This window comes from Ambystoma mexicanum, chromosome 3q (genome assembly GCF_040938575.1).
Source record: "Ambystoma mexicanum isolate Mex_15411 chromosome 3q, UKY_AmexF1_1, whole genome shotgun sequence".
NCBI lineage: Eukaryota > Metazoa > Chordata > Amphibia > Caudata > Ambystomatidae > Ambystoma > Ambystoma mexicanum.
The window spans coordinates 761,029,288-761,043,663 of NC_090926.1; the positions used below are offsets into that span (position 1 = coordinate 761,029,288).

The window sequence follows — 14,376 nt, forward strand, 5'->3', positions numbered from 1 at the left end:
CCATATAGTATGGCAGGTACAGCTTTTCCTTCATAGAATTTACGGGAACTTAAAATGGTAAATTTTCCATATTTCCTCAAAAAATTCCTCATTTCGAAGCCTAAGGTGCTCTTAGCGGCTCCATCTCAGTAGGCTCTTTCTCACGTTCTCAGCTGCATGCCTTCTCCCTGCTTTAGCTTCGCAGGTCATCTTTCTTTGTTCCCAGAGAGTGCCCGCTCCATGGGGCTACCGGAGAGACCCTCATCTGGTTCCTCGTTCCTCCAGGGCTGGCTCAAGAAGGTTCACAGTCCTTCTTTGGTTTTTATTGCCAGGGCTGCCTCCAATAGGCTGCACCCTGTAAGTTGGTTCCGCAGTGGGCTTTTGCCTCCTTGCTTGATCTTCTTTGTGTCAGTGACTGTGTACACTTCAGCTAGGTAAGCCTCACTCTTCCTCGTCCCAGTAGTATCTGAATGAATGATGTCCTCTACTCTACAGAGACACGTAGAAGTGTGGGGGGCCACAGGGGACTGGACGGAATGAGAGGTAAGAAGGGGAATAAGTGGAGGGGATGAATACTGCATTCTCACAAGGCTATCATCATTGGCCCCATGGAGGGTTTCCCTGAGATCCACCCGCTGAGTACCACCCCCAGGGGGACAATCAGGTAGCAGCCTATCTTCCCTGGTCTCATGGAAAGGCGTTCCCCTCATTGCAGCAGTGACAATACCATGGGACTCATCACACTATCTGTTACTCTATCTGTTGTGTACACTGCAGACTAATATCTGTAATCCATCCATTGTGTAAACCATGACACGCCACATACCACTATTTGTCATATAGGCACACATCACACCATCCGTATACACTACACATCAGTATTTGTTATCGATCCAGGTACACCTCATAGCCCAGTGTGACAGCCATATATCCACCTGTGTGGTATAAAACATTACTACACCAATCTCTGCACCCACACATCACGATATCCCTCAAATTAGTTAGCATAGAACAAATAACCTTAAAGAAAAAGACTGTACCCTACAATCCTAAGCTTTGATTATGACAAATGGCTTACCAGTGAGAAAGGGATCAGCCAGAGTTGAGTGTGTGATACTTGTGTTGCTGGTGTACTCTGTAGGAAAATTGTAGACCTCTTGCCGACTGACCTGCTGCCCCCCAAACTGGGAGAAGCTCCCTGTGAACAAACAAAACAACAGTTGACGAGGATTCCGGACCGTGACCTCACAAGAGACCATGCCATCATCAGACTCACAAACTACTCCTGTCGTCCGTTTAAAATAGGCTCACCTCCATCCTGGGACTCAATGGTGATGATGCCTTCTCGCTCAGGCCCAAACCCTTGGGTGGTCTTGGCCTGCACTTTGAACTTGTACTGGACATTCTCGCTGAGGTACGGCACAGTTAGGGTAGTCTCTGGATCATCTCCTTCCACGTATATGTTTCGGGGCTCTCCTGGATATGAAAGACCAATGTAAATGGTATAAACGGTGTCTGAGTGACAACATGGGTGTTTTGGTTGTGTCAAAACTGACAGACGCACGTTCTGGGTATAGCAGTGCAAAAGAAAACATGCATGCAGCCCCGATGTGGATGCGGCTCCAAAAGAGACCTACCTCCTCCCTGCAGCGTCTCACAGGTCACCATATATCCTAGGATAGAACCATTGGGCTTGCGGGGCCGCTCCCAGCTGAGCTGCAAGGAGTCTGGGCTTAAGGCTGTGAACACAAGGGGTCCTGGTGCACTGGGAGTGCTCAGTGTAAATGGAGAACCTGCAAGGAGAACAACAAAGGGTCACAACACAAGAGGGAGATATAAAGAGATAAAGAAAAAAGCAAGAAAGGATGAAAGAAGGAAAGATTGAAAGAAAGAGAAAGAAAAAAGGGGCAGAGAGAAAGAGAGAGCAAGAACGAGAGGAAGGGTGTGAAGTGGGAGGGAGTGAAAGGAAGAAAGAGCGAAAGGCAAGTGGGAGAAGGAGAGAAGGAAAGACAACTACCACAAAATGAATGACAGTCCTGTATCACACGTGGAAGGTCTGTATCTTATGTAATAGCAATACAAGCATCTGGCTTCTTCTAATGAAGGAGTGAGGATTGGGCATGCCTTATAGCTTGCCTCTCTGGCTTTTTAGAATCAAGAGTTCATGGGCCTCAGCCACGCCTCTGCACTGGGACTCCGTGCACTTGGGCAAAGCACTGCCTTTCTCTTAGGCTGCAACTGGCCGGGGTAGAAAGAGACTCATTGGCACAGATGATTGGACTAACAGCTAGCCAGTGCTTATCGGTCTTCGTTTTAAATTGGACAATACACCATGGCTACATGTACAGATGGGAAGAGAGCAAGATCGAAGGATGGCGATGGGAGATGCAGTTAGAGGAGTAAGAAGAGGAACATGGACTAGAAGATTAAACATTTCTGAAAAGAGGTACATTAGTAACAAGTATGCGAGTTAGGAAGTTCTGAAAAAGATCAATTTATTTGGGTTGATTTGATGTCATATCAATTTATTTGGGTTGATTTGATGTCATATCTTCATTTGACTAACTCTGCCTTAGTAGTTTTGTTGGGCTTTATATTATCTATAGCGATATTTCCAATTTCCAACAGAAATCAAATCCGTACATATGGTCTGACTACACGTCCAGAAATGCACATAGGGATTTTGAAGGTGTAATACTAGATTGTTATTTCATAATTCTATTGTTGGCGTTATGGTTCCCTGCCTTTCTGGGTCCCCAAAACCTTGTACTGGCTTCTATGGTATTTTTACTTTGGTACTGGGAGGACTGCTACCAAAGTCCCTCTTCCACTGCAACCCTCTATCACTGCAACCCTCTTCCAGGTGTGCTGCCCTTAGGAGGGCTGGGTTGCTTTTAAGGCACCTCATTTTGGAGAAGGATGGGGAAGCTGATATTCCATTTTGATGACACCACAGTTGTAGCCACTTTTACTGAATTAGTATTACAATGCTCCTATATGGAAGCCATTTAGGCAGTAATGCATTTAAGTCAGCTCTTTGCCATTTTGTTTTTGGCCATACCGTTGTCTGTGTGGACCATGGAACATGGCCAAATTGGCGGTTTTGCTCATGTGGGCTGACCCGAAGACCACAAAGGCATTTTTGGTTGGGGTTTGAACTACTACTCCAGATTTCCCAATCTAAATTCAGTGTATGGGTGCCTATGTAATTAATGGTGTTTTTTTTAAAGAGCTTTATTTAGCAGTTTTGAGATTGTAAATCACAAAATTCACAAAAACCAGCGTTCTGAAAAAACAAAACAAAAGGACCATGGTCAACCTGAACCTAAAATAATGATCAACATCTCTAATGTAAGCGACACCCCTTAGTGTTGGTTTTCAAGTACAGCCAAATTGCCTACCACCAAAATCTTTTTGTACATGCCTGAAATGTGATTGTTGAGTTGGTGTAGTCTAGCCTCTGAATGAATGTGCTCCCAGTGGTAGACCCTGTGAATTCCTTTCATTCGATACTGATTCTTACTTGAAGATTACTGGAAGATGGGCTGCTGCTGACGATCCTGTTTTAGCCATTCATGCTGGGCCCTGGCTCATTTGCTCTTCCCTTGCAGGTGGACGCCTATCTGTAGCTCTTACTTTGCTTCTTGCTATCCTCTTTGCTGGCTGTGCTGGCCGTGCTTGCTAGACTGTTCCTTGCCTGCAGATGCAGGTCTCTTGGTAACATTGTAGTGGTCCCAGTGCTTCACAAAAGGTAATGGGTCCTTCCTGGTCTTCCTGTAATTTCAAATCACTTGCTGCTGCTGTACCTTGCTTAGGTGTGGGACATATTGGGTTGTTTGCAGCTGGTGACTCCATCGTGGAACTATTTCCTTGTGACTGGCTGGCTGTACCTTCCTGCTCCTTTGTGCTACACACCTGGTATTCCACGGTGAAATTAGAACTGTGAGTAACTGTCCCTAATCCCCTAGTTTTTTGTATTCTCAGGCCTCCCCTGAGTCCAAGAGAAGTGGCATTTTGACCCCCTTTGTTAATCGTCATTGTCTGGAGAGGCTCCCCCTTGCAACATGCTTCCTGGTCTGCCAGTGTGCACACTCTGTGCTGGAACTGTTTTGTGTGTGGCCTTTGGTCACCCCTCCTAGCTGGGTGCCTCTTCAGCTCCACCTGGAAGGTCAAAGGAGAGCTTACCTGATATTTGGCTATGACCATACTGGACCCATAGGATTTGTTCCAGTGAATCCTATTGTCAGAATTCACTGCATCTGCTCTTCTTCCCACTGCTTGAGATCATGCTTTGGGGTTTGTTCAGTATTGGACTTTCCTTCTGGACCTTGTGACACATGACTGTGGTGATATGGGTGAACTAGTACCACATTGTCTACTTTGCTTCCCATCCGGTCCCTTTTGGGATTTGGGCATCCATTCTGCTATTTTATCCAAAAGACTAGGATTCCTAGAATACATTGCTCACTGCTTCATCCCTGGGTGTGGAGCGGGAGGCTTTGGGCTTGTAATTGAGAATTCCCTGCTCCTGTTCCTTTGCTCCCTCTTGGAGTCTGTTCCTGAATGTCTTCCTTGGTTCCCTATTGATTGTTAGATGTGGTGTGCTGTTATTCCTTGCATCTGTGTGAATGCCCATGTTTTCCACTCTATCCTGTAAGAACTATTCCAACTTATCAAGAGTCTAATGTATTAGATTGTCCTCCCTCGGCTGTTATAGGGTCCCTGGTTGATCAGTAAGTTTTGTGGGCATTACTGGCATCTCAGGTGGTGTTTCTAGTTGCTGTGGGTGTTGTCTTTAATAAATGTTAACTTTTCAAATACCATCAAAGGTGTCAGCTCACAGACCCTGTTATTGCTCTTCCTATATGTGGACATAGTGCTGACAGAACCTGTAAAAGCAATTGTGGGTGAGGAGCTTGCAGACCTTTCTTGTAATCATACAGAGCATCTAAGTACTTACCTGACAACCCTTTTCCTATATTTGTATTTGTATCGCCTTCTAGTTGCACAGACTGGGTGTTAGCGTGCCTGTGTCATCTGAGTGCATGTTGTTCAACACGTGTGTACTCACTGCGTGATCTTGTGCATATTCTGCTGGCCATATCCTCTGCCTTTTGTCTCCCCATGACATCTATGCTAGAACTTTTGGAAACTCTTAAAACTCCTTCAGCGGTACCTGCCAATGTACTTACTTGACCTGAGGCCTTTCCCTAGCCTCCCTTAAGCTCTGCGTGTTTAGTCCTGAAACAGTAATTTTAGAAGTTACCAGTGAATTATTATAGCTTTAAAAATAATGAATCACTGCAGTGAACTCCATGCTATTGTAAGTCATGGTGTTCTAGTAGGCACTTGTGATCACATTGTTCTATTTCTAGGGTGCATTGTTATCTATTCAGGCATAGTACTACTTGATTAAATGTTAGTTTATTTTGTGGGCACTTTGTACCAGTTTCCTATAATGCGCTAACCCTTTCTTTTCTAGGACTCACAAAGGCCCAGTACCCCGTTGTTAGGTTGGTCCCCTGCATTGTGTCTCCCGGTGTACATTGTAATCTGTGTTTTTGCTAGATACTTACTGTGTTGCTGTATTAGAAAGTATGTGTGGACATTGTATCCCTCATTCCCAATCTTTGTCCTAACTATAGCCGTCAAGATGCCATACCCCGTGCGCAGCTACATAATTTGCCTTCTCATTGGCTCCATTGATCACTACTTTTATAAATCTGTCCTTGGGTTCAGAGTTGGTGCCACAAGGCTTGAAACCAGCAGTTTTAACACTGCTTCGCAAAATAAGCCTCTTAATCTCTCAACTCTAAATAACTCCCAACTCATTGCTGGTCTCCTTTTGATCCCTAAGGTGCTTGAAAAAGTTGTGAGTGCTCTACTACAGGTATTTTTTGAGGAGAAACATCTGTTTGATGACTGTCAGTCCGGTTTTGGCACAGAGAGGGCGCTCCTTTGTGTAATAAAGGATATCCTTGCCCAGGCAGATGAGTTTGCTGTTTCACTGTTAATCATGCTGGACCTATTAGCAGCTTTTAGTACGTTGGACCATACCTACCTTTTGGTGCAGCTGGCCATGGTGTACACATTTTGAGAAATGCCTGTGGCTAGTTTTGATCCTTATTGGCAATCTGCACTCTCAGCTTCTATCTTTTCACCCCTCTTGAGATGGACTGTGGGGTACAGACAAAGTTGGAGGAAGCCATGCTGCTGCATGGCTACCCCATTACTGGGTACCGGGTCCGGGTCCTCGAATGAGGAATTACCGGACCATTCCAACCTTGGAGGGCCCAGTAATTCCTCATTTAAGGAACCCAGACCGGGTACCTCCCCATTCCCATTCGAGCCCCCATAGGGCTCAATGGGAATGGGGAGGGTGCTAACAACGGGCCCGTTAATAATGGACCCGTTGTTAGCACTCTGGTCTGCTCGCGGGACCCGGTAAGGGTGTCTGGTAAAACCTACCGGCCCCGTTAAACCCCTACCGCCAACCTTGTAATGACCCCCTTCGTCTCATCTACCCATCTGCCTGAAACCTTTGATCTTTGCTTGTCATTTGCCAACATAGTCGTCAGAGTCTACAGAGTCTGGGAGGCCAAGCTCAGCATGGCTGCTCAGGTTGGCTGCTCAGTAGTTAATAATGGTATCATAAAACTTCACCAACTCCATTGTTCTCCTTTATAACCCCTTCTGGCCAAAGTTCCCAAGACCCTTATAGTCTTTCTGGCTTGGAAATCCAAATAGTTTACTGAGGCTCCACCTCGACTCTGACATGGGACCTCTTTGGTCCCCTCCAGCCATTGCCTCTATCATGGGACGATATCCTTATTGACTGGCTGTACCCTTTTGCTTTCCTGGGCTGACCTGTGACCCATGTTGGGTTCTTCCATACAAGATTATGTGGCTGGCTTTGTTGATGCTGAGTCTTCTGCCTCATCTGTCATGTCTCTGGGTGTCCTCTTTGTTGGGTCTTCTTCACCTGGAACTTTGCTGTGCCATGATTTCGAGAAACTACACTAGGAACCCCCAAACGCTGCTGGCCGGACCTCACCCTGACACCCAAACGTACTTGTGCACCCACCATTCTTTTACCCAATTCAGATACACCAGCATTGTAGGTACCTGTCCTGGGGCCTGCATCCTGTACTTGGTGTCATTCTCAGGGGTCCCCTGGGTCCGGGAGTAAAGCTTTGCACTCCCCCCACACCATTGATCTTCATTGTCTGAGGTTGCATTGGGCTTCCTCTGCAACCAGCTCATGCTAGCCAGCTGGTTCTTGTATCCTGAGGTGTAATTCTAATTTGAGGGCCATTTGGGCTCCCTCCTGCCTGGCTATCTCTCCCACTGCACCTGACTTTACTGCATCAGTGTGGCAGGCCTATAGTAGTGCTGCCATTGACTCCTATTGAATACCTTTAAGAAACTCTTTAATCGCGAGTGAACCAAAAGATGCGGCCGGTTCCCCTTGGTGCCCGGGAAGGTTTAGGACTACAACTGTCATTTTGGAAGGTACCGGTGATTTATTATAGCTTATTATATAATGAATCACTGCTCTTCACTCTATTCCATAGAAAGTAATGGTGTTGCACTAACCACTTGTGGTTGCACTGGTTCTAACTATTTCTAGGTGTGAATTGGGATCTATTTACAACTTCTTGACAAAATGTTATGGACTCATATAAGCTTAGTACTTCATTGGCGCAGCAGGGGTCCGCAGCACCTGTGGTCGGGGGTACCTGCTCCCCCATGTCCTAGGTGGGGCCTCCACAGACTTCAAAAATAAAATCTTTTTTTAAGTCACTCGGACTTCAGAAAAAAAATGTTACAAAATGATTGAGTAACTTAAAAAATAAGTGATTTCTTTTTAATGTCTGATGCGCCACCCAGGACATGGATGGAGGCCTGCAGCTCCTCTGCTTTGCGTATGACATGAACCATAGTTGGTTCTTGCTGTGTGGAGCATTGAGCCGATGCCTGCCTGCAGAGGGGTCCCCGGGAGCAATGGATTCACCAAAAAAGGTAAGAACATTTTATTTTTTGTAAATGTGTGTGTGCATGCATGGGTGTATGTATATGTGAATGAGTGAGTTTAAGATGTAGGGGTGGCTGGGTATCTATGAGTGTATGATGAATGAGCTGACATGTAAATGAGCAAGTGAATGGTTTATGAATGTGTGTGTGCTTGTGTTTAATGCTGGTTTGAGGAGCAGATTTTGGGGGTTGAGGGAGTGGACGTGTGGGGGTCCTTTGTATATTATGCAATGTGTGTGAATGAGTGTATGATGTATGGGCGGCTGGGTGTGCATGTGTGTGAGTGTATGGTGAATGGATGCATGAGTAAATGAGTGAGTGAATGGTGCATGAAAGTATGTGTGCTTGTGTTTAATGCTGGGCTGAGGTGCTGATTTTGGGGGTTGGATGAGGGGTGTGGAAGGGAGACGGAGTAAGTGGTAGACAGGGGATGAGCTAACATGTTTTAATGGGCATCCATGATAAAGCAGGCTTGATATGTGTTATTAGTGGCTTGACTGGTATTTTGGTGCAGCCAGTCTAGTCATTATTTACTTTGGCATGGCATATTTTTCTGGACATCTCTGATAAAGCAAGCATGATAAGTGTTACTACCTAGCTAGACTTGCATTTGGGTGTGGCCAGTCTAGTCTTTTATTACCGTGGTAGTGCATATTTGTCTGGGCATCTATGATATAGTAAGAATGATAAGTGTTATGAAGTGGTTAGACTGACATATTGGTGCAGCCAGTCTAGGTATGTCTTACTGTGGCATGACATTTGTTTACTGGGCATCATCAAAGCTAAAGCAAACATAAGTGTTATTATGTATCTAGACTGGCCTACATTGTACAGCCATATTGGACATGCTTTCTTATTCTCATCTGCCTTCATTATCAACTCCATCAAGCATATCTATTTCTCCTCGCACTGTAGGTGCTTGTAACTCTAAGGGACAGACTCTTCCCCCCTCTTCATCCATAGGTATCCTTGGCCTGAATAGAAAGTAATCAGGTATTCTCACAGTTTTACCCACTAAACCAGGTAGCCATGTTAACAAAATGCATACCCCATAGTGAATGACCTCTGGTTCTAATGGTACCCCTCGTATGGCCATTTGCCCTGTAAATGCCATAATAAATTCACCCACATTTAAATAATGCATTCCTGGCGTTGACCATACTAATCCTTCATCAGAAAATGAAATCGTCATGTTCAACTTTGTCATTAAATCTCGACCTAGCATTACATTAATTAAAGCCTTAATGCTCTTGGGCACTGTTGGTGACTTGCATCTATTGCAATTTTGGATTGGAGTTACCCTACACAAACAATTTCTTTTACCCCAATTTGTCACAGAAAGTGTGCTGTATAATGTACCATTTTAACCCATTATATAAAAATATATCTTGGGGGGAAAACACTCCCAGAATTCCATTTGGATGGTTTGGGCTCCCTCACTATGCTCAATCACTCTGGCCAATTTATAGGAAATGTTCATTCCCCCTCAATTAAAAAATGCATCAGCCGCCACTGGCGAGTGACTGGTGGGTGAATGGGTATGGATGTGTGCATGCAAAGTTGGGGCCTGGGCATGGGGCATTGGAACATGGATATTTCCTTACATGTTTTACTGGCATTTTTGGTCAAAGTCCACTTAATGATTGTTATTACATGAAGGGGTGTTTGGGTTGGGGGAACAATAGTGCAAGGGTACAGACAGACTGGACATTTTCTGTGGCGTGGCATTTTCTACTCACATTAGGGGCAAGAACTCTATGATGTGTGTTTGTACATGGTGTGTGGAGGCATTTGAGTTCCTAGTTGAAAATCCATGCGTACACATTTTATCCTTGGAATTTCCTCTAACCCCCATTTTCCATTGCTTCTTTGTACGGCAGAGAGGGGGCAACAAATGGAATATCTGGTTCTGTCATCTTTGGCACCATCGAAATGCGACAGCATTAACGCTGGCATGACATGCTGATGCTGGCGCAAATGTTAAGGATTCCTATGAAATCCGCGGGCTTTTCACGCAAGCCCAAAGCAGGCAAATTCCATAGGAAGCCATTCTAAATGCTGCCTGCGATGCGTAAATGGCAGGCAGTGTTTCCTATATTTGCACTGCAAAGTGCAAAAACAATAGTGTACATTCGATTACACTTGCATTTACACCTTTGTTTAGCACTACAGAGTGCAAATCACAACAATTGCATGGAGATGACCTGTTTGCATCTAAGTCATATGAGGTCTCCTCCGTGCAACTTAGAGTGATTTCAAAAATGAGCCCTGTTGTGTTTTTGCTTGTTGGTGTATTTTAAATTACATTTGACAGTGCCTTTTTAACCTAATGCAACACTAAAAAGTATACATGGTTTTGCAGTATTTTATGTTTGCTGTATTTTATTGTGCACGTGTATGGGACTAATCGTACCATGGTACCAACCCGCCCCTCCTAAGAGGGAAACCTACCCAGTGAGAGAGTTCTGATCTAACTTTGTAGATGCACTATTATTACACTCAGGATAGGCCTTGTCACACCCCTCATCAGAGACTGTGGAATAACCTATCTAACAAAGATCTCGTCCAGTGGAGTCTGATTTCAAGGACATACATCATCCAAGGAAAAAACTAAGTGTGCGCGAAGTTCAGGACTCCAGGGACATATGGTCGGAGTATATTTAGATCTATGTTGGAAACATTTTACCAGAATGTGCCTGTCATTACAGAAAAAAGGAAAATATTTAGTTGTGAGTTTGTGATTTTCTCCCTATTCATATTGTTTATTTTTTTATAACGATAAACGCAATGGATATTTACCAACATAATAATTAATAGGGAAATTGGTTATTAGTAGAGTGATTAAGGATTTCAATAACCCCAAAAATGTATTGCTAATTTAATTAATATAGGAAGTATACATCTTACTCAGAATGTATTTATGCAGCGAGAAACATTGTGGGCTGTACTGATTTTTTCATGTAAATTTCAATGTGGTCGAATAAGACTTTTATTCATGAAGTTGGTTCAATTGATCCTAGATTACAACCTACTGTAAGGGTGCAGAAGGAGGAGACTGACACACAGGTGGCATAGTGATTGCTATAGACTTTTATCTTGGATTGAAATGAAGAGAAACCTTACCTTTCCCTATATCCATGAGGGTTTCCCTACCTCAACTATAAGTGCTAATGGATCTGCCAAGATGTCGTTGAAACTAAAAAGGGTCCACCGTCCTGTATCAAACGTCCTATCTCTGTCCCTTACACTAAGAACTCACTCCTTCTTGCCATGCGTGATGTCCTCCAAGCTTGCGGTCCCTCCTGGGAAGGTCTAATCACAAGCTAAGTCCTTCCTCAGTCTTTATTTGAAATGTGCGATGGTGTCCAGACCCGTCATTCAGGTTCCGATGGGTATTTGTTATAGCTCCGCACCTCCTCCTCGTCTCAGTACCTCTTACTGAAGTCATGGTCAAGCCATCTCTACTTTTCCTCATCTCAGTGACTGCTGCCTCATCAACTTCACAGACATACATCGAAGATTTTAACACATAGGTGTGTGGCATGGGACAAGGGTGTGCAAAGGAGTTGGGTGAAGATCTGGAATACTGTGTTTCCATGAAATGTTCATCTTTGCCCCCCAAGGGGGAGTTACTCCCGATGTGATCCTCTCACTATGTACCACCCCAAGGGGGACTATGGGGTAGCTGCATCATCTCCCTGGTGTCATGTGAATGGGCAACCCCTTGGGAAGAAGTGATGACATCTACGGATTCGTCACAATGCATATCTGTAGAATACGTAATGACAATGAACATCTATGGACCACTAAACATTGAATTATGTATTGTATAGAAATTGGGCACATCGAGGAACACATGTTTTGGTTGCTTTGTTCATACTCAGTCATTTATAGTTTTGGCTATTAGGTGCTGCTTTAGCGCCACCTACAAGCAGAAACGATAGGATTAGAGTACAGTTAGGGAAAATGGCATATAAGGAGGGATTCAAAGCTTGCAGGTGTTGTTTGGTTAATTACCCACCCAATGACTGCCCATGGCTATGCTAATTCCCATGGCCATTCACACCCACTTCCTGCCCCTCCCTTCCGAAAACGCATCCTCCTGGGAACTTTTTAAGCTAATTGAGCTAAATTTATCAAGCCTTAGCATCAGATGTTGTGCTCCAAGTGCCTGCCAGTGTTTATTCAAAGCAGTCTTTTGAGAGTTAGACTTGCTTGGAGCTGTAAACAAGCTGCTGCTGTAATAAAAATGTCTCAACCAGGCCTGCCTTCAGCCTCTCGATTTATTAGCACTACGTGTGTCCTTCACTGAAGTCTTGTTAAAACCAAGCATTGGCAAAGCCAAACGTTTTGGGTTGTGTACAAGTATTAGGCATTTGCCAGGCACTGCTATTATATGCACAGGTACTCGCACCATTTTGCAGCGGTTACCATCGATGGCTAGTTAATACCACAATGGCGGTGCCTGTTAAATGCCTTTCACATGCCGACAGAAAATCTAAAACTTAGGGCATTGCCAATGCTTGTTATCCTTAGAATGGGTATTGCACAGGTTTCAATCTAGAACACAGGTCTCATTGGTGTTGGCAATTTTGTAATTCTTGTCTAGGTTATCTTCTGAATGGAGTCTTGTATTGGTGTAAGTGATTATTGTTATTGTGATAATAGGTGTTTTTACTTATGGTAATGTTCTAAAAATGGCCTTAAAAGGAATTATAACCATATATTTCGGACTGGAGTCAAAGTTTTTCTTCAAACCATGGCACTATAAATAAATTAAAATTAAAAAAAATATTTAATGTTATGATGTCAAGACTGGCATTGTTACCATATATGCTATTTGAATAATACAGCCTTATAGACTGAGGGAGGCGCCATTATCACGGGATAATGACCCAACACTAAGTTATGGCCCAAGGTAAAGCCGAGGGCCATAATTTGGGGAAGGGCCATTATCACAAGCGTTAATGATGCCTCCTGAGGCCTGGAAGTCTATTAGCACATAATGGTATTAACAACACGTGTTTTGGAGTTTTGGTGGTGAAGTAAAAATGTTTACTTTATAATGGGAAAAGTAAATAGGCAACAGAGCTAGTTATTTGAAAGTGGTTTTATTGAAAGAATATGATTGTCATAAATTAGGCATTCTAATTGCAAACTTGGTTGAACTGAGACAGGTTTAACATGAACATGCATTAGGTGTCATGTAAAAGTAAACGGTTTCTATATAAGAAAGCAACAGTATTTTCTTTCAGCTTTCTCTTTCATCTGTTAAATAGGATGTTGCAGCAAAAAAAAAGAAAGATCCTCTCACTTGTTGAAAGAAATCTTGCCTGTAAATTGCATTGTTATTTCCCTGTCTGCTTTTGAAGACAGAATGTTCAGAACACAGTCAATACCAGCAGTTATTGACTGCACTCTAAGCATTCTGATTGGCTGAGAGGAGATCAATAGCGATCTCCATGTGCTAACAGTAAATATTTGAAAGCTTTCTTACTAAGATCTATAAATGGAGATCCTTCTTGATCTGTTCTAGTTTTGCGCATGATTGGTGCTCTTGTGGGGAAAACAGATTTTACCATGGGAGACTGCAAAAAGGCACGGGCTGTTAACTGACCAATACCCTGTTAATCTTACACTACCACATGCACCAAGAAGCGTTACTTTTGTAGGTTGAGCGTTGTAGCGCAATTCTTGCTCCCTCTTTTAAATCTTATGATTTGATCATGTATTGCTCAGAGCACGTTGTTTACGGATGTTGCTATCTTTGCTTGGGACGCCTGCTGGTCTGGTGCATGAGGAGTGATGTACCCTCTCCCTCTCCAAGGAGAGGTCTTTCAGGGCTGATTGGTTGATAAGAGGATGCTGACGTTCCCTCCTTGCAGAGGCAGACTGGCATACGGGGAAATGGTTGAAATACCTGGGGTCTGGGTATGATATTTACTTACCATCAAGCAAAAGGGATCCTACCAGGGTGGACTGGACCTCAATGCTTGTTGCAATCAGATCCGAGAGAAAGAGGAAACATGACCGTCTAAGATACTTTTTGCTTATTTTATTTGTTATTGTTTCTAACTTATTTAAAGGATGGACAGAAGACCAGAGGCTACATTGATCGCTGTACAAAAGTCAAATTTAAATGACAGCTTCTATGACATAGGCCAAAAAAGCAGTGTTTTCAATAAGATTTTTTTTGTTGCTTTCCCTCCATAGCCATCAACGGGCCTCCATTCCTGTTGCTATTGTTTTTAACCTTTCTTGACCTTTGCAGATAGGCGAAGCCTTTTTTCTACACTCACCCTGCTAGGCTCATCTGTTTTGGGGGCACTGATCAGTCCGTTTGGCTATCAGTGCAGGAGACCT

At 43.8% G+C, this 14,376-nt stretch overlaps 1 protein-coding gene across 5 annotated transcripts in view; it reads right to left on the reverse strand.

Moving 5' to 3' along the window:
- The window catches only part of ITGB4 (integrin subunit beta 4), a 436,088-nt gene that overhangs the window by 10,568 nt on the left and 411,144 nt on the right, over nucleotides 1–14,376 (reverse strand). For all 5 annotated transcript variants that reach the window (XM_069654756.1, XM_069654757.1, XM_069654755.1 and 2 more), the window contains 3 exons: nucleotides 1,617–1,772; nucleotides 1,291–1,455; nucleotides 1,058–1,177 (listed from right to left, as the gene is read on the reverse strand). In XM_069654756.1, the coding sequence (XP_069510857.1) occupies nucleotides 1,058–1,177; nucleotides 1,291–1,455; nucleotides 1,617–1,772 (441 nt within the window). The remainder of the gene's footprint in view (nucleotides 1–1,057; nucleotides 1,178–1,290; nucleotides 1,456–1,616; nucleotides 1,773–14,376) is intronic.